Here is a 21,047-nt window from a genome sequence, read left to right on the forward strand (position 1 = left end):
TGCCTACGTACCTGGCTTATGCTCCCCAAACAGCAACACCAAAGGAGGAGAAAACCCTCGAAACCAAAAAAAGCAGCTGTACATGCAAAGGGCGCCGGTAGCTACGGCAAGCTACCCTTTGAATAACCTTCAAGCCTGAAAATTGCAAGCGTTGCGCCCCTGGCTATGAGGGTCTCGCCCTCCTGAGTACCCTCACCAGTGCACCAGCGGAACAGGAGAACCAGATTCAAATAACAACAAACGAGTTCAAATGGGCACCAGCTGAATGTTGTCTCCCCTTTGGCAGGAGTAAAGCCATTTTGAAAAGTAACCTCTCCTTTTTTTTCTGAGCTGTTTCATTGGTACTAAACACCCTGGAATCTCTCACACTTATTTCTCACTGCCAGGGGTAAGCTCCTAGGTACTGACGTGATTCTGCCCTGCCAAAAATGAGATGTAGATTACAATTGTATTCCTCAGTATTTTACAACACTGCAGTACCTTCTCCAACGGAAAAGTACAGAGCAAGGAGAATAAAAGGGATTTTTCACTCATGAGTCTTTTAAATAAACATACTCATTGATTCTTGAAATGGCAATTTTTTGGTTCAAAGTAAGAACTTTAACATAAAAGGTTCAAAGCAAATGATGATAAAAAACATACAGAGATCACAACAACATAAAGTATTTCATAAAGCAGCAACAGGGTATTTTTCTCTGAAAATACCAGCTGCAGCTGGTAATAGCATTCATATTTTTATTAATAAACCTAAAAACTGGTGCCAACTCATAATCTAAAACCAGGGAGAAGCAGCACATCTGGCTACTACTGATTAGATTATTTTCACAAAAGAAAAAAATCACCTAGGGGAAAACCATTTAGCTAAGTTCTTCCTGCGCTCCCCTCCTGCTCCTTTTTTTTTTTTTCTTTTTCTTCTAAATAACACCTTGTGGATTTGTTCCCAGCTGTAGAACTGTAAAAAGTGAAGCCAGATACCTCGGAGACAGTTAAACAAAAAGCAAATGCTATCCTGCACAATGCCACAGAAAAATCACTCAGCAGCTTGAACCTTCGAGCTTCGTTGTCACAAGCTTGTGTAACAATGACCCAGGAAACCACGATGCACCTGACCGAAAAGGAGGTTTACAAACCTCAGCACACCCCATGCAATCACACCTGGACATTCTGCAGACAATAACTTCCAGAGCTCTGTTGCTGTGAAAAGCACCTCTGTTTTAAAGCACCCCCCTGCTTCCGTCTGAGAAGATGTTTCACCTTAAAGCTGAAATGATTCAGGTTTTTACAGACAAAAATACCAGCTGCAGTGCCGTTGATCAGACCCGGCACATATTTCACTGCCGCGATGAAATAAAGCTAAAAACCTTTCCCTGTTGTGCTTTAGTTTTTCAAACACAAGTGAAACAGAGATTTTGAAAAGGTGCCCCCAAGTTCCGATGGTTTCCAGTGTGCTCACCAGCGCGCTGTTTAGCCAATGAGTACAGAAACTGGTTACTAGAGACCTAAAAGGCTGCCAGAGCCATCTGAGGGAGATTCCCTCCTCTCGACCTGCCTGCCTTGGCCTACACTCGTAACAGCTACTACCCTGCTGGTTTTACCTTCCTGAGGTCCTGCTCTAAGGGTGGAGCTGTGACGTTCCGGTGACGCTCTTGGGATCAGTTTTATTTCACACCGATAGGAATTACGCCTCCATAGGAGCTGCAGCATTGGCCCCGTACCTCATAAAAGCTATTTGATTACATTATACTTTTCACTTCCTGAAGACATGGCTCTTCACGACAGTGTTTCAGCAAGCAATCATTCCACTACAGCCTCAAGAAAATCCCAAACACACACCACACATTTAAATGTTACTTTAGATTAAAGTCTTTGAGAACATCTTGATTCTAAATTGCTGTTTAAACTCTGCGTGCTTCAGGCTTATCATTGCTATCACTTAATGCCAGTCAGCAGCCCCAACAGATACGGTAAATGAAATAAATCAACTGCTCCTGGAATCAACAGGCACAGTAAAATCTTTTGGATCTTAATTCAGATATATGCAGGGATTTTTATATACATACATTCAATACCTATCTTTAGGTTTCTCATTTTCACTTAGGTTTCATCTACTGCTCTTGTTAAGTCTGCTTTGAACATATGAGTAGTAGGAGATGATCCTCCTCGGAGACCTTCTAAGAAAATCTGTGGTCTGGGTACATTGCTTGAGTTGTCACGCTTAGTCTGGGTGCTAACATCTTTTGGCAAGTATACTTGGGTGGAGCTCTCTCTTCTCATATGGCTGAGATCAGTCTGCATGGCACACGTTAATTTGCGGCGCAGATTGGCCTGAAGACACAAAAAGAATCAGATTAAGCAAAATTTTGTTCGAACATTGTAGCACTAATGCATACTTTGCATACTTAGGTGCGTTTGTATATTTTACATCTGTGGGCTCCACAAACCTGGAACCACAGCCCACTTCACCCTACTAGCAATACACGGTTGCAACTGTGATTTGGTAACTCCTGAACTACCAGGATGTGTCAACAGCACTGTATGTAGCCCACACAATCTTAAGTCAGACTCTTGCTGCTCTCCTATTTCCCTTTGGTCATTGCGCTTTGAATTTTGTTAAATGCTGAAGCCTTTGTTTTATTAGAATAAAACGTTTTCATAGTAAGCTCTTTCAGTGCTTCAGATTCATTTCAATCAACCTGAAAGCACACTGAATGTGATGGCAGGCTTGGATAAATCTCTTTGAGCATCTGCAACCTAAAACAAGTTTGAGTATCCTGAATATTGTGGATAGCCCAAACACAGGATCAAGTCTTTGTGTGGTTTCTACCAAATGCGAGGACACTTGGGAGTTGGTGTCACAAAGTATCAGATAAAAGCGAAAAAACGCCTTCTTTCCAGACACTGCTCATTAACACCTTGGCAAGGGGCAAAAGTTAAGGTAATTTATGATTAAAGCTCTGTTTAATCACAGAAACTGCTGTAGATACAACAACAAAACCACTTCTCACAAAGTGTAAGTATTACAAAGTCAGCATTTGACACAACAAAATTCCTCATTCCATTGAGCCTTCTTTGTCAGCTATGATCTAAACCACTGTAAATCATATGGCATAATGTGGTCATCGAAATATACGAAATACAGTCTCATGTGGTGGGATCCAGACCCCTACATGTGAGAAAGTCCCTGGAGTCCAGTCCAGTCAGCGGAGACTGGAGTCACTGGAAGCTGGAGAGTGATTAAGTTGGCCAAATTTGGTGTTTATATCGGGGCAAGTCAAAGTATTCTCCAGACTCCACTAGCTAGGTCCCTCTCAGCTGGAATGGAGGTTGGAACACCTACGTGTAGGCACATTTCGGTATGTTAATCTACAACTGAAACTTATGCACTGTGTCATCAAGGAAAATACAGATCATAGAATCACTTTTCTTCTCCAGGCTGAACAAGCCCAACTCTCTCAGCCTGTCCTCGTAGGAAAGGTGTTCCAACCCTCTGACCATCTTGGTAGCCATCCTCTGGACTTGCTCCAACAGCTCCATGTCTTTCTTCTGTTGGAGACCCCAGAGCTGGACGCAGCACTCCAGGTGGGGTCTCACCAGAGCAGAGCAGAGGAGGAGAATCACCCCCCTCCGCCTGCTGGCCACGCTGCTTTTGATGCAGCCCAGGATGCGATTTGCTTTCTGGGCTGCGAGCGCACACTGCTGGATCATCTTCAGGTTTTCATCTACCAGCACCCCCAAGTCCTTTTCCATAGGACTGCTGTCAATCCACGTAAGAACAATAAGGAACTTGCAGAAGAGATGGCATGGAAAGAAAGACAATATTTTAGTCTTTTTTTCCCCTGAGGGTTTTAAGGACAATTAAAACGAGCAGGCATGAGATACTGTTTCTCTGTTAAATTTATCCCTCTTGAAAACTGAGCATATGCTGTTGCAAGGAACTATGTTTACACAGAGAAACAAACGTGAGCTGAAAATTTTATTTCTAATGTCAAACAGGTGTTCTAATGAAGCCATATTTTAACACTTCATATCACTACAAGTTTTCTGGCTAAGTATGAACAACAGAAAAAAACCCCAAGGCATCTGAGCTCATCCTCTAACAAAACCTGCAAATATGTCTGATCCTCCCCTAAGGTAATTCACAGATGCATTGGGAAGCTATTTCTGTTATTTTAGCACTCTGATTCCAAATGTTGTATCATCTCCACATTACAAATTCAGCATAGTCACTGCAGACAAACACTTTTGCATGCATCCGGGATTTTTTGTTTCAACTCAGCATCACTAAGCTCCCACATGGACAGTGGAGGCTAAAATACCCTTAGTACTTCAAAGTACTTTCTCCAAGTATTTCAAACTAACGAGCTACAAATTTGCTTGTGAATGCTAAGCTATTGGAAAACATCCACCTTTGCTTATGCTAAAGATGAACCACTGACCACCTCTTACATCGACTGATGTACTTTTGTCCATTACAGTAGCAAAGGAGGCTTTTAGGGAGGCCTCTTGTCAACCTAATTGCCTTCTTTATAGGCCTCAGTAACGACTATTACTTCAAATCCTTTATAAGCCAGTTAATACTGGCAAGACCTCTCAGTCCAAAATTTTGGTTTCCTTTTGTAACCTTTGGAGATTTAATGGCAAAAAGAACAGAAAGGAAATAGGCTGCACAGCAGATCACAGGCCTGTTCACAAAAAAAAAAATAAACCAACCCTTCAGCATTCTGTGTCCAGTTGATATTGGTAACTGCAATATTCCCTGTACTCACAAGTTCATTGTGATTGAACTGTGAAGATCAGGTGCTATACCTTGACAACTGCATGTGCTGGCAAACCCTAGAAAGAAGCTTTTAAAATACATAGTTACTTGAAAAGCTTTTACGTATGTGGCCAACCTTCTGTGGACAGCCTGTGATATCTATTTCCATCAGAAAATCATGACAGTATAACAAATATTTCCTCTAGCTTATAGATACAGCAGAAAACCTACTTACTCTGTTTCTTACCTCTTCAGTCCTACATGAAAGAGGGATTTTTTTTTTTTAATCAAAAAGCAGAATTGGTTTTAGCAAACATGAAGAATCAGCATAAAATGAAAAGTATTTCATTATGCAAAGAAAATAAAAGGCCTCATGCTTTCATACCTTTCAAGGATGGGTAAGTTAGCTCAAAGAAAGCTTCTGCAGGGTCAAACACATCCAAAGGTATTCCTAACCATTCTGTCTGCCGGTTACTACATTTTTCCTGCTCTTATTTGATGGTGATGAATAGAATATAAATTGTTCAGCTTGCAAGAAAGTTTTGCCTGACCCAAACCTGGAGAAGAGGCTCCAGGCAGATCTTATAGGGGCCTTCCAGTACCTAAAGGGGGCCTGCAGGAAAGGTGGGGAGGGACTCTTGATCAGGGAGGGCAGTGATAGGATGAGGGGTAACCGTTTCAAAGTGAAAGATGGTAGATTTAGATTAGATGAAAGGAAGAAATTCTTCACTGTGAGGGTGGCGAGACAGTGGAACAGGTTTCCCAGACAAGCTGTGGCTGCCCCCTCCTTGGCGGTGTTCAAGGCCAGGCTGGATGGGGCTTTGAGCAACCTGGTCTGGTGGAAGGTGTCCCTGCCCATGGCAGGGGGGTTGGAACTGGGTGATCTTTAAGATCCCTTCCAACCATTCAAGTGTAGAGAAACAACTTTAAAATTCAATGCTAATCATCAACTTCTTATTACTTAAAGAAGGCAACTGAAAAATTTGGAATGAATAGACTTAGCAGTGGAAGTGATGCTCAAAAAACTGGGGAAAAATATAGAAAAAGTGGGAGAATAAGGAAGTCTAGAAATAAGGAGAGAAAATACCTGGAAAAAATATTGAGCCAGTTGTAACAAAGCATTACATCTTTGAATAAGGTTAGAACTACATTGCAAGGAACAAAAGTTTACAGTAATTTATTCTGAACTTCTCCAACAATGAAAATCTGGTAATAACGATACAAACCAATTTTATAGCTTTTCTTCTCAGTTCCCATTCATTCCATTCGTAGGATGTCACAACAGTTGGAGGCAAGATATGAGTATCAGTTTGAGTACTGCTGTCGCATTTTGGGGTTGGTTTCATCGAACATTTGTCTGCATTTCTGGCCTGGATGAAAAAAAAAAACAAACACCAAAACCAAGCAAGGCATTAATGAGAGGAATACAGACATCTAAGAAAAATAGCATATGGATATGCTACTTTTTAAAAGAAAATAGAAACCTGCAGACCACAAGTGGATGATGATTTGTACATTCAACAATATTTTTGTTTCCCCTGCCCCCATTAAAAAGAAGAAACCATCAAGTATTTGATAGATTTAATGTCTGACAGAAAACCCTTTAGGGGTTTAGGCAGAGGCCACAGCTGAATTTCAGACTCCCACATCCTCAGTGAGTGCTTCATCATTGGATTTTGGTAAAAAGGGGTCCCACCACCACCACCAGTATTTTATGATATAGGCACCTCAGTTTGTCTTTACGAATAGACTAAAAATCACAAATCATAATTAGGAGAAGAGCTTACACCTCTGCCAGAGCAAGGATATAAACTGTATCTTTCTCACCAAGGGCCAGTTTAAGACTACATTCTGTCCATTGCTAGGGATCTAGACTTCACAATGGATCACAGAGAATGTCTATGAATCCAAATTAAGTCTCTGGATTTCACATAACAGCACTGTCACATTCATTATTAAAGAGTCTGCTTTCATTTTGTAATATATTTGTCTATGTTTAGCCCATATTTGGGCTGAACTGTAGTAGATATTCCATCACCCAATGACCCCTCCCCAGCTGAGAAGAAGAATTGGGAAAAGGAGAGGAGATCTGAAGGTTGAAGCAAGGACAGATTTAATGAAACAGAAAAAAAAAAAAGTATAAAGAACGTCTGATTCTCACAGTCCTCCAGAGCAGGAGGCACCCAAGCAGGACCCCCAGCAGGAACCTCAGCCAAAACTCCAGCAGAACACACCCCCCGCTGCCCCCCTTCCTCAGCCCACCTTCCCCCTTTACAATGACCATGACATTATGGTATGGGCTACCCCCGTGGCTAACTCAGGTCAGCTGCCCTGGCTGACTCAAAACTGCTGACGGCCTGCCCGGCATGGCTGGGCTGGGATTCTGTCCCAGCCAAACCAGGACGATATTTCACAATTCCTGTCCCCAGGTATCGCTACGCCCTCATCCAGCACCTATTGATGAACTGCTAAGCGAAAGCTCCAGATACCATGGTATCTGGCTTATCTTTTATTGCATTTATTTGCTGTCCCTTCAAGCTACTTTTGCAAAAATGAGGAAAAGAAACATCAGGGACAGGATCTTCCTGGGCTAAGGACAAACAGCTTTTATTGCTGCCACAGTCCTTTGGCTCTACGTATTCTTCTATGAAAAGGTAAGGTGAGAATGACATTAAGGGAAAGAGTTTCTCATCAACACTCTGAAGACCTGAAAGGATGGACCTTCAGACATTCTGTATGATAGGCAGATGATTATTCTTCTTTCCTAAGGGTGGGTATCATCTGTTCTCCTTATGTTCTAGAAAGGACAGGCCAACGAGTGATCCAACAGCTGTTCAGCAAGAGGCATGAGCAATGTCTACCTGTGCATACAGAGCAAGGTATTCAAACTGATGATGAAGCTCGAGCAGATGAATTAGCTCTGGATGTTCTTTTGCTTTTTCTACATTCAGTTGAATGAACTTATCTGGATCTTCAGCAAAGATGTATGCAGCTTCTTTGGAACTGAAAACATAACATCTCTCCTTGTGCTTCAAAATTCCAATAGCAGGATTTCCTAAAAAAAACCCAAACAAACAAAAACCAAACACCCAAAACCCAAAACAAAACCCACAAAATAAAATAGTGAACAGTATGATATCCAGTACAAAAGACACTTGTAATCAAGATTCTGTGTTTCTCTCAAGTCAGTTTCACTTCCTTTTTTTCTGAAATCAGAACAAATCCCTGAAAGTAAGCTTTTTAAATACAGAAAAGTCTATTTCATTAGGTCAGTACAACTGCTTTTGATCAGTTCACATCCAGCATGCCTTAGTGCGAGTCTGTCACGAGAAACAACAGATAAAACACCTATAGCAAAGGCATAAGAAAACAGCCCATACCCACAAATGTTTCCCCTGTACTCTCCAGCAAATATTTGATTGCAAATCAGCCGCACATTTATACCAAAGAGCATAGCACTGAAATTAACTGAAGAAGCAGCTGAAGCAGCTGAAAAGCCGGGCAATAAATTAACAGAGAAAATGAAATGTCAGTAAAGGCCAAATAACTTTTATTGGAAAACACGAATTGAGCTCAAGGACAGTGGCAGGCTCTGCTTCAGCTGTCACTGCCCAGGAAAGACCTAGAATCATCACAGACAGTGCCCTGAAAACATTAAATGGCAGTACTCAGCGGTAAGCAAAAAAGCAAACAGAATGTCAGGAATTAGGATGAAAACAGAGGGGGAGAAGAAAACCAACATTGTAACAACCTATATGCTACATTTGTAATACTACATTTTGTTCCAATACAATAAGAAAAAATAAAATGAAGGGAGTTGGGAGTGATCAGAAGCTTGGAATGCCCTTCACAGAAGGAGAGGTTAAAGAAAGAGGCCTCTTCAGCATTAAAAAGAAACAACTGAAAACAAATAATATGATACGGGGTTATAAAACCATGACTTGCGTGCAACATAAAATTACTATTTGCTAATTTTCCTAACAGAAGGACTATCAGGTCTCTGGTGAAATTACCAAACCAGAGCTTAAAACCATCTCAAAAAGAGGTACCTATTCATAGTATATATAATCGTGGGACTCTTGACAATAAGAATATCCCATGGCAAACTAAATGGATTCAGAAAGCAATTAGGTAAATGAAAAACCTCTATCAAGGATTATTCAACAGAAGGTTACAGACTCAACATTTATCTGAGGAAATCCCATAACTACTAACTACTAGAACAGGGAAGGATATAATTAAGGAAGGATCATTCCTACTTGATTTCTCATAATCTTCGCATGTTCATGACTGTCCACATCCAGAAATCAGATACAGGGCTAGAGAGACCTTCAGTCCAACCCAGGACAGTTGTTCTCGTATGCAACACTAACTAAGTGTAAGCCATTTATGCTGCCATTAAAGTACCTATTTTTTAATACTGCCAAGTAATGGCAATATTTTCCTGCCAAACTCCTGTAGGTTTAAAAAAAAATCCTATACAGATGGGTTCTATAAAGGACAGGGAAACAGAAAACATGAACTGACGGGGTAGCTGAAATAAGACTTGCTTTCAAGACTAATGACCCTAGAAGAGACCAAAAAATTTCCTATAATAAGTTGACTTAATCAAGTGCACTTTTGCATTCTTTTCAGAGTAGATTTTTAGTACTTTATAACGACTATTTAAAAATACACGTGATGTAGGCATGAATGGGTGTGTCTGCAACACACGGATACACAAAACAGAAGGAATGACCATTTTCCTATGCCTGTGTTAAAACACATTAATTAAGTAAACAAAGCTGCATTCAGCTGCAGTGTAGGTTATACAGATGCAGGAGGAAACATCTGTCCATCCCATCTTGTTTCTCCCTCTCATGCCTGTGCCTACTTTCTCTTGAAGCTCTCCCACCTCCTATTTAGGGCCGTTTATTTGTGTATTTTTACAAGAAAAATACTTTAACAGGGGAAGTAAGTTATCTGGGGTGAAAATTACAACCATGAAAATACAGTACTCCAGCTTTGACATAAGAGGGTGCATTCAGAACACGTCTTTACATTTTCCCTACTACTTGTGTACATATAAAGTATGGGAAAAGACCTAACTACCAAGTATACCTGGGAGGGTGAGGCCTTTCACACCGATCGCATGTGCACAGAAACCGTGGTACTGGATTAGCAGCTCATCGAAGTTGTCAGTAGTCTCTGGAAAAAGCCATTCTTGGTTCTTGAACTCAGAAACATTCACTCTGGTTCCTAAGAAAAGGTTTAACAAAGGAAGGATTTCTTCAAGTAACAAAACATCAGATGTTTAAAATACAATAGCATTACAGGATGACTGGATTACTCTGGTCTTCACAGGATGACCTGCAGTGCCAAGATCCCAAAAGCCAAACTTTAGCCCTGTCTTAAGAGAGAACCTACTGAAAATCCAGTCCTGCAGGAGCTGCCTTTAGTAGCATTAGTTTTCTTTGGAAACAAGGGACAACAACAGGAAGGTAGTATCTTATTCCTCTGTTTTGTTTTCACCCACTCACGCATTACAAATCCCCTGGAGTATAACTTGGTTGCTAGGGATACCATCTTACAAACAAACACTTCCGGTAACCAAAGCCCCATTAAATTTGCTTTTTTTATTCCCCCCTCCATTTCAGATGTTCTGAAAAGTATAAAAAGGCATAAACAAACTTAAGAAGTTTTTAAAAAAATGTAGAAACATGCTTCTCCGATGATTCTGCCAGTTTTACAAGGTGCATTTGTATCCAGTAGATATATTTTAGTTTTATATATAAAAAATAAAAGCCCAAGCTACACTATGTGAAAAATAAATCCACACACTACAATACTCAATTTACTGTACAAATTCTGATTATTAAAAAATCAATGTGTAACACCTTCTGCAAAGAAAATTCAAACCACAAAATCTTGGGAAATGAAGGAAAATGAAAAAGTAATAACTTTCAGTACCCATGGTTTCTCTTATCCTTTCCTCATCACTTTTCACAGTCACTCCTTCCAGAAGAGATGTTAGCATTTCCTCAGGAAAAAGCTGTGATTGGATTTCTGAGAACTGCTGCAGATTGTTAGTCATATTTGTGAGGAAGCTTAGCAGTAGCATCTCACCCTGAAAGCCGGTCCAGAGGTTAGAAAGTGCAACGAAGAGAGGCTGGAAAATAAGAAAATTATCCGAAATCCAGGTTTGTTTTATGTCTGCAGCATAACCCAAGTTCTGTGCACAACAATCCCGGCTATGACAAAGCGTGGCTGATGACCAAGGCCTGCAGCATCCAGAAATTCCAGGGGAACCCCTGGGCACTGTCGGAGGAGCTCCCATCACGTACGCCCAAAACACGTACATTCAGCCCGTAGGCCGGAATGGTGCTTTTCTATGTTTTACTCCAAAGCCTTTCCCAAATATGTTACTATGAGACCATGCTCAGCATTCAGCACTTCAGTGACAATACAGTTTTATTACTGAAAATAAGGTGTACAGGAATAAGAAGGACCAGAAGAAATGCATCTGGTTAACCACCAAATGGAGCAAAACCACACCTACACATACAAGCTATCAGGTTTTATTATTTTGTGTGCCCTGCTTCCAGAGTGACTTGGTACCACAGCCCCCGGGCCATCACGGGTGTCAAACTGGGTACAAGCCTCTTCAGAGCTGTACGGGGTTCAGGACAAACTGGAAGCTGCCATTCCCAGCAGCGACGCTGACATACAGGTATACGCACATACAGAAGCTGCCTACCAGCTGTCAGTATAAATGCTGATTCCAACGACAGTGACATAAAATGTGCCCCGCTACATCCAAACACACAGAGCATTTACGGGAAGAGATTCAACAAATCTGAAATAGACACTAACAATACAATATTTTATACATGTTAACGACATTTTTGTAAGAACAACCAACAGAGTCAGCCCTGGAATTCATCGGCATCACCAGCACTGTGAAAATGTTATGGGTGCAAAAATAGAAGAAACTAAATGAAAGGCTGCAAGACCAAAATCATTCTTACTAGAATAAACAAAGAACATTAATGAAATCTACTATGTTTCCTAAAATGTTTACTACAAATATAGGCCTTATCCTGTTTTGTAAAAGGCAGAATACCCTGCTTCTCTACATTTGTAGAGGACCCAGCTTCTCAGCAACTAGCGGAAGACAAGAACTATTTAAATGGTGCATCAATAGAGAAATGTCTACCTGCAAAAGACCTGAAATCAAGACATATCCTGTCTTCAGCAGAGCAGAAAAAACAACTAACAAACCTGAAGAGAGAAGAACATCTAGGAGGGAAGCAGACAACAGCAGACAGCTTCTAGGGAAAATGGTAAAGTGTCTATCAGTCACTTAAGCCCCACAAAGATACAGAAGAGAAAAACCTGCTTTGAGCTGCTGGACCAGAGGAGAAAATGTTCTCCAAATGAGAACATCTGGCTTATAAAATCACAAGCACACATAAATTGAAGTGTCAGATCACATCTCCGTTAAAGTGCTGTTCCCATGAGTTTCCAGCTCAGATGCCCTTACAGGAAGTATAAAAAATGCTCTAGTAGGTGTGGGGAGGATGATCTTCCTTCCTTCCTCCCTCCTCCACACTAGACTTTATTTCGCTTTCTAATTATTTGTTTAGAAGGATGAAATATAACCTAACATACGTACGAACTGCATGCTAGTCCATAAGCCAAATACAAGGAATTAAAATGACAGACGTATCACAGAAAATAATGAGCTTTTGCATGAAAAGCAAATTAAATGAAGCTGGTTTCTGACATATTTCTCTCCCATTTCCTTTACACCATGCCATCGTAATAATCCCAGGTTTTCACAAGGGCATCGAGCACCCTCCTTCACCACACCTGCGGTTCGCATCACTCACTCCCTCTTCCTCCAACACCTCCCTCCCATGTCCTGTAGCTCCCAACTATGGGGGAAACAGTACAGAACATCAATCGTACAGAGGTATGTGGCTGCTCACTGCCCAGACAGCACACAAACCAGCAGGTAACTGTGGCATTCCCATTTCAGACCTGATCTTAGGGGGGCTCTAATCGTGTCTCTCTAGTTGCTTGTTTTTCACAAAACTTGCAGAAAATTACGTATTTTGAGATCTCCAGACTCTGACAAATATGACTGAAACTAGCCAACAGGTTCAGAAGCTATTGGGAGGGGCAAAGAGGCTGAAACCCCCATCACAGAAACCAGATTTCTCTAGAAAAGTGATATTAAGGAGTCATACGGTAATTACAGGAATTGCTATCTGAAGGGACTTTAAAAGAATCACACTCAGATGCGCTGTTATCTGTCATCATTATGTTCTCACTATTTCTGCAAGGAACAGGAGAGACTATTTACACAAAACAGGAAAATATCACGGTAAATCTACAAATACTGACAAATGACTCAAGACACTTAAAGTAAAATACAATTTAATTCCTTCCCTTCCTTTTTGTACCTTGCTTTTCTTTTACCTTGAGACCAAGTCTTTTAGTTTAGTTGCCCCTTCAAAAATCACAGCTGCTCTTATAACAGAGAGAAAACATTGTAGCCTTTTTCTTAACACAAACAATGCAAAAATATACCGGCAAAGTACTTCAGTAATTTTTTTTATAATCAAGAAGAAATAGGTTTTCCATTTAGAATACTCACAAAAACTTCTTTGGTATCTATGGAAACCATATTCTGCACTGTGTTTTTCAACTGCTCCATTGTTGCTGCAAACTGCACATTCATCTTTTCAACTTCTTGAGCACTTGCAATTGCGTCAGACTGGAAAGAGAACTTACTTCAGGTAAGAAGTATGACAGAGAAAAAAATCAAGTATTTAGTAATTACTATTTACTTGGATCTCTTCAGTCAACTATTTTCAGTCAGCTGTTTTAAGGAACGAAATGCACCCTAACTTTCCGCAAAATACATTTTTCCTTAAGTGTTCAGGTATAAAACCAAGTGCTTCTCTCACACATATACTAGTAATTTTTATAGAAAACCTCTACATTTTACAGTGAAGAGAACTGAAAAAAAAAAATTAAGAAAGAAATATTCTTCCAAGTTTTATGATATACAGGGAAGTCTAATACAACCCTGCAGTTTCTCAACAGACAAATGAAAAGGTCTTCGTAAACAAAACAACTTTAAAGAATTTAAATTGTATTCTTCAAAGACTTCTGATGACTCGATATGTCTTGGGGATGTCTGCAGACTAAAATTGAGATGATTTATGGATTGAACAAGGAGATTTTTTTCTCTCATGCCTTTTGGGGCAGAGTGAGGATCAGTATGCGAACAAGAAAAAATTCCTACTTTTTAAGTCTTTTGCTAATGAAATTAAACCAAAAAAGGAAACCTCCAGAAATCAAAAGAAGCACAGCCACACTGCAGCAAACAATTAATCCGTTTTGTCTTTTGCCTGACAGAAGCCAAACCCAGCAAGTCAGGTACAAAGTTCAGTATGACAGATGATGTAGGTTCTTGTCTATAGAGATAAATTTTATTTCATTTATTTCTGAATCACTTTTCTTATATTTATCTCCCACACAAGTAGGTAACTTGAATACATTCCCCCTGTAATAAAAACCCCCAGGACCGAACACGATGCCATCTCACCAGAAGGATGCAAAGGAAGGCCTCATATTGTCTCACATTGAACAGCGCTTCTTTTAATTTAAAAGAACTAAGCTGCGTGTCTCTGTGTTGGTCTTCCTGCATGGATTCCAACAGAGCTGTGTACTGGTGGGCTAACATATGGCAAGTATTGAGACCTTCATCGACAGTCTGCGTGGCTGACGGAATGGTTTCATTCAGAATGGCTGGCACTATTTGTGTAGAATAAATATGAGATACATATGAAAAGAATTCTTTAAATCATTAGCAAATGCTTAAAGTGCAGTATTTCAGCTAAGTAGTCTTCCAATAACATTTTTATTTCTAAATGTTGTCCTTATATTCATGCATTTCCAAACACTTGTGTACTAGATTCAACCACTGTAGCTTACTAGTCAAGTGGTTCCAAATAGTCAGAATTACAGGCGTGGAAATATCAGAGTCAAGTCAAGGACTGTGAGAAAACTGGCTTTATAGTAGATGCAGTTCAGTTGCTGCTACCTGAGAGACTTGAGGAAATCTGCACAATTTTCAGTTCTCAGTTTTCTCACTCATAAAATAGTAGTAACAATAACAGGCGTCCCATTTCCTGGGCACTTTGAGGTCTAAAAATGCTCAAAGAATGTGCTGAAGATTATTATTAAAAACAGAAGAGAGCTACTACATGAAAAAATATGCCTATGCAGTTATTAGAATTCAGCATTAGTACTGAAAAAAACCCACAAATTCCTCCAAATGGCACAGGTCGACAAAACATATTTTAGCTGATATAAAATGTACTATAAATAGTATTTTTTTTCTTTAAAATTTCATTATTGCCAGCAGACAACCATTACACTGAATGTTTTGATGTATTTTGTTATTCAAGCAGACATCTATGCAAGGAAATAGGGTAAGAAGGCCTAGCCACTTTCTTTGAGTGCACAATACAGCCCTTTGTTGCGTGTGTTGAACTTTTAATGCTAGCAACATCAGCACGCAGCAGTGCAGTAATTAGGCTTGAGGTACATCTGCTCAAAACCGTGAGCACAGAAAGGCTAGATTTGACAGAGCTAGAGCGGGAAGTAAATTTGCACAGGTTTTACAAGCGGTCTAACCGCAGGTGGAGGAAGCTTAGCGCAGGGTGAAAAGCCGACCCCGAGCCCTATCTCAGCAAAACTGCTGCTAATGCTTAAATTAAGGCTTTAGCGGTTTAAGTACTGGCCTTAAGCATAAGGACATCCATTTTATCTCCTGGCAGAGAGCATTCATGCTGTACTTTTTCCATCTATTCAAAAGTGATATGTAAACAGGTCACTGCAAATAAGTCCATGTTATAGTAAGCTAACAAATGTAACAGGTTTAACAATCATATTATCTATTTTAATCGATTTCAAAACCCACAGATTATAGTGACAAAGACCACAACATGTTAGAAATCATGCCTTTTGTATAACCACAGTAGTTGAATGTTCACTCACGCTGTAATCCAGGCCCAGTGAACCTAGAATAGAGCCAGCCACAACACAGAAAGGTGACATTTGTGGCAAAGTGTGTATTATAAAAATAGAAAACCAACTTTGCCTTGTTAGCATGTGAGGAAAAAAATATCACCAAATCTAGAAAGTAGCTTACTTCTTTCTCTGATGCTGTAGATAATTTTTTTCCCCACTTAGACCGCTTTACTTAAAATACCATCTAGCTAAGAAAGTGCTTTGCTTTCCAATAAAGCGTGGTTTTCTTAGCAGCAGACATATGTGCTGTAGCCTTTATTCCAGAAACTTTGGTCTTTTAAAATAAAAGGTTTTCCCGTAAAATTGGGCTGCAGACCTTTCTTACAAAGAAGTCTCCACGCTGAGCTACAATACTGCATGCTTATCCACAAAAACATTTCCATTGACCAGTCATTTATTCGATTATTTATTGTAAACTTACCAGAAATAATGTGGCTTTTGGGGAAAAGAGAAAATAAGAGGAATAGAGAAGTCTTGCCCTACTCTGCATACAGCTGTTAAAAAATTCCAGGAGAGCCATTGACATTTTTTGGTTATTAAAGATGCAGAAAGATTCAAAATGCAAAAGATTTCTGAGAATATGTTAAGAATCTGAAGAGGTTACGCTAATTTACCAGAATACAGATAATGCCCCAGCAACTTTTATCACTTCTCATCACACACACTCAACAGAAAATTGTAATTGGATTGACAGTGTCCTTTCAAGATTTTAATTAACTGCTTTTAAAGGCAAACATTACATATTTAATTTACTTAATGGCAAGGGATCAGGGAACAAGTTATCATGAGGTAAATTAGTGCATGAAGTTAATACATATAATCCTTCCACATCAACCACATACGGCTGCCTCTTAGCTAAAAAGTAGTAGCCCACACGGAAACCTATAATTAAATACCAAATATGTATTTTTCCTTCAGGTTTACAGATCCCGAGTCAAAGCTGTTTATCTAGAGAGATGGGCTATTACTGGAGCCGCTCCAGTGAGGAAGGCCAGGAAGAAGTAATGGGGAATTCACAGCCCAAATGCAGTTGTCCACTTACAGTCGTCAATGCTGCCTCCTCCTTTCCCGCATTCTTTGTTGTACAACCGAATTCCTGTGACTAGCATGGCAAGATTTTTCAGCTGTTGCTCTTTGTTCTTCTTACTGAGTGAGATGAAAGTGATCATCTCTGTCTGTGGGAATATACTCTGCAGGGCAGCTATAAATATTACAAAGGGTGAGAAAATCCTCAGTATGAGGGAACGGAAAAGAAAATCATTAAACAAGCGACAACACCCTCTCCTGAACAACTGCAAAAAGTAGGAAACCCATGGCAAATTTAAGCTTCAAGGCCGAGCGGTTACAGTTTGCACAGGAAGCATTTATCACAGTTTACCACATCTGTATCTAAAGATCAGCAAAGAGAAGGTGAAATTTTATTTTTCAATAAGAAAAGCCCAGTTTCACAGCTGGGAGTTTACTGACCTGTTACCTCCCTAACAACCTCAATATCTGTTGGGGATCCCAGGCCAGAGCTCAGCAGCACATAGCTAACGATCTTTCGATACACATTCTCCATTTCTTCTTGCACACGAGGGCGACTGTCTGCGATATCTCTGAGCACAGGAGCCAGCCTTCCCTCCAGAACACGGTGCTGCTCACTGAGCAATTCAGCTAGGAGAGAGGCACAGTTAGAAAGTGCTATCTACATTCTTTGGAATTTGGCTTGTACAGAGCTGCAATAAATTTCCACAGGCAGAGCAGCAACTGGAGGTTTCTGAAGCACAGATACATGGAAAAGACGTTCATGGTACAACACCGTTATAATTAACAACAGTGGGGTTGCACATGAACATAATTAGCATCATTAACATCAGTCAGTAGAGTCCAGAGACCTATTCATCCCAAATTAAACAGCAAGTCTCTGGCTCTCTAGTCTCCTCTGACTGCAGTAGGACGTAACACACACACACACACACGTACGTATTTCATACACACTTGAAGCTACATGCCCAAATCCAAATGCTGCTCAGGATCTCAGAATCTTACTGGACTTACTGAGCTTGTTGAGCCCAGAAGACTTTGGAGCAGCTTCCTAGTGTTGCTAATTTTGGGGTTTAATCCATACTAAGAAGAAAACATTTTCATGACCTCCTCACACCAAAATATTTCTTTTTTGCCTGCTCTTGTTCTGTGCCTTCTGTTTCCCAGCCAGCCTGCACTGTCCCACTGAGATCTGAAGTTACACACTTACAGCAGAGACATTCTCCCCATCTCATTTTTCTTCCACATTCCCATTCGCAAACCATATGAAGTTACCACCGGTGAGACCAAAACATGCTTGATCAAAACTGTAACTGATTGCTCACCTCTCTCGGTTAGGGATATTAATAAAACATCAAGTTCCCTTTTAGATACGTGAGTGCAGTTTTGGGTACTGGTTCTCTTTCAGATACACAGGTGCAGCGCAAGTTTTTCTTGCTGAAGATAGCAAAGTCACAGCACCTGGAAGCGTAATTGTCCTCAAGCAATCTAATACATTACATTCAGTAGTCTCTCAGACAAGATGAGATGAGTGTACTCTCAGATCTAGTGTACATTTCTGCCCTACTATATCCATACTGAAACAGGATACTCCTGTACAGTACATTTCTGCAGGGATTTTTAGTTTGCTTTACTGCCAGCAGCCATTTAACAGGAATCTACAGAAAAAGATATTAAATCCTAAACTCAGCATCAACTTCTATGAAAACATTAATTTATACTGAAATTACCTCGGTTTGCATAGTTCATATCAAAGTAAACTTGCATCTTGATTGTGCTCAGGGAGGGGTTTGTTGTGTCAAGCAGCCTAGTAACACAGAGCTAACAGGTGAGAGAGAGAGAGAGAGGCGAGCTCTTTTTCATCATGGGGAAATGTCTGACCCAACAGTGACTATGCTACAGATTTCACAACAGCAGTAGAGCCCCCTCCCAATTCATTCTCTTGACATACTATGAACACTATGAAGTATAAGGCATTTATTAACATGAGGGAACACATATTCCAATCTTTAGCTACAGAACCATGAGAATAAAGTAGCATCAAAAATTTGAAAGTGTTCATATCAAAATTAAATGGTGTTTTAGTTACAGGAACACATAGCAAATAATGCTAGAGCCTTGGCTAAGTACTGACTCTCAACATCATGTCAGAATTACCTGGATAAGATTTTGCACGTCTTTTTTTGTAAGGATTTGATCCACATTAAAGTCATTTCTTGGATCTAAGACAAGAGCTTTCACCTAGAGATTGCCAAAAGAAAGCTATTAATTTACGTCTCAACATACACTCTTTGCAACTAACCTTTTATTTTCTGAAAAATCTCAGATGCAGTCAACATTTCTTTACTATTCTTTTTTTTTTTTTCCATTTCGATCTTTGATAATGAAACAAAGTTACTTCATTTCACATGTTGCCAGTTTCAGTCTCAGATATAAGTGGAAAAAAACCCCAAACCTATTTGTGATGCAAGCTTTGGAGAGAAACTTTTAAATACAGGTCCTCTAAAAATTCCCTGGAAAAATAATTTTTCTAAGTAAAATTTTATAAAAAATCCATCATGGTTGTTTGTAAACTTCTCGGTATTATATGCAGCAGTATAAATGTTTACCATTTGGACAAAAAATTGTGTCCTGCATACAGGGAAATAGGTCCACGTTTGCAACGAGTATGTATGCTGGGTATCTTGCCAGCCACATGTACAAGTTTCTTACTCATTGAATTTTTCATGCTTTATTGATTAATACTGCTTTTGAGCCCAATGTGATTTTTAAAGCCACCTTTAGGAAAAAAAATGGCAGACTAACAGTACTGCTGTGAACCATTTACATTCACATACAGGTTTATCAGGAGCTGGTGCTGTTCTTTTACCATCAATAAAGAAAGAACCTAGCTCCATCTTTCTTCAGACACAGCTTTGCAGGTGCTGTCAGACTATATTCTGCAGTGGCGTCCTGTCTCCTAAGATGAGATGCCAAAGTGTATGATGTTTTGTAGCATACTTATAGTTGTCTACCAAGGACAACACTGAGATTGATTCAATTTCATTTTTAGTTTAAGTGGGATCCAAGCTCACTCCTTCAAATATCCAGTCCATTTAAACTACCTGGCCCTGCCTAAACAGAGAAACAAACAAAAGAATCCATCACAACTGAGGGAAGAGGTAAACATCAAAGAATAAATACAGCTGCTGCAATAAACATTCATCTATGCATCATGCCTTTTTGTTCATTTATGATAATGGGAAAAAATGTTATTAAAACTTAGGAGCACTTCTGTTTTTCACTTTAGAAAGAAAAATAGTTTCTCTGCCTGTAGAAGAAAATTGAGGGAGAACTCATAAGTTGGAGTTCAAAGAGTTCCCAGGACTCAGGACCTGCAGCCTTTTCAGGGCCTTACATCCACACAGGTACCATTTCAGAGGAATGAAATACTTCAGGATTTTAAGACCCCATACTGAATGTCACTGAACACCCCTTATAAAGCTGCCTATGCGGGCTACCAGAAACAGAGACGTTTCCAAGTTCAAGTCACCCCAAAAGCCTCGGCTGCCGCCACCCAGCCTGGGCAGGCTTGGTGGTTGTCAACTTTTAAGACCAAAAGAACAATTTACGCCTTTGATTCGTGTCAGTCAGTCCAAGCGGTGCCTGTCAGCGACTCTTGGGGTAACAATTCACCCTGTGTAAAATGATGCCCCAGCCTCATGGAAAGCCTTGAAAACCAGTCTGAACTCCCAAGGCACCCCGGCTTGAAACGTCTGTTCGAAATGCTATTAACGTGTGTTTATCTGCGTATTCTACGGACGACAACAGAATTTGAACGTGATGAGAAAAACACCCAGACGAAATAATAATAAAAAAGCAACCTGAACTTTTAAGCTGCGCTTACCACGAAGGCCACCAAGGTTTCGGAAACTGTCTGTCCCCGGGCGGCGCATTGTTGCCCGGTTTCACGAACTATTTTCTTCACGAGGCGCTCGGCCTGGCCGCCAGACATGCTGGGCAGACGCCCCTTAACGGGATTCACAGCGACTTAACAGTTCGGGTGCGTCTTTTAACGCGTCTCCCCTCGGGGCTGCGGGCACCCACCCCCTCCCCCGGCACCCCCCGCCCCGCCGCTCGCCGGAGCACCCCCCTCCCGGCCCCGCAGCGCTCCCGCCGCCCCAAGCGGCCCGCAAAC

General features: G+C 40.4%; 1 protein-coding gene across 1 annotated transcript; it reads right to left on the reverse strand.

Annotated features, from left to right (window-relative positions):
* Positions 1-2,094: 2,094 nt before the first annotated feature.
* Positions 2,095-20,864, reverse strand: CFAP206 (cilia and flagella associated protein 206). The gene is made up of 12 exons (XM_009950556.2): positions 20,757-20,864; positions 19,028-19,111; positions 18,601-18,691; positions 17,312-17,500; positions 16,887-17,045; positions 14,355-14,563; positions 13,398-13,517; positions 10,706-10,904; positions 9,857-9,994; positions 7,618-7,811; positions 5,983-6,126; positions 2,095-2,325 (listed from the first exon to the last, which is right to left on the reverse strand). Exons 1-12 carry the CDS (start codon positions 20,862-20,864, stop codon positions 2,095-2,097), a joined length of 1,866 nt encoding a protein of 621 aa, XP_009948858.2.
* Positions 20,865-21,047: the final 183 nt, after the last annotated feature.

This window comes from Leptosomus discolor, chromosome 2 (genome assembly GCF_034619465.1).
Source record: "Leptosomus discolor isolate bLepDis1 chromosome 2, bLepDis1.hap2, whole genome shotgun sequence".
Taxonomy (NCBI): Eukaryota; Metazoa; Chordata; class Aves; order Leptosomiformes; family Leptosomidae; genus Leptosomus; species Leptosomus discolor.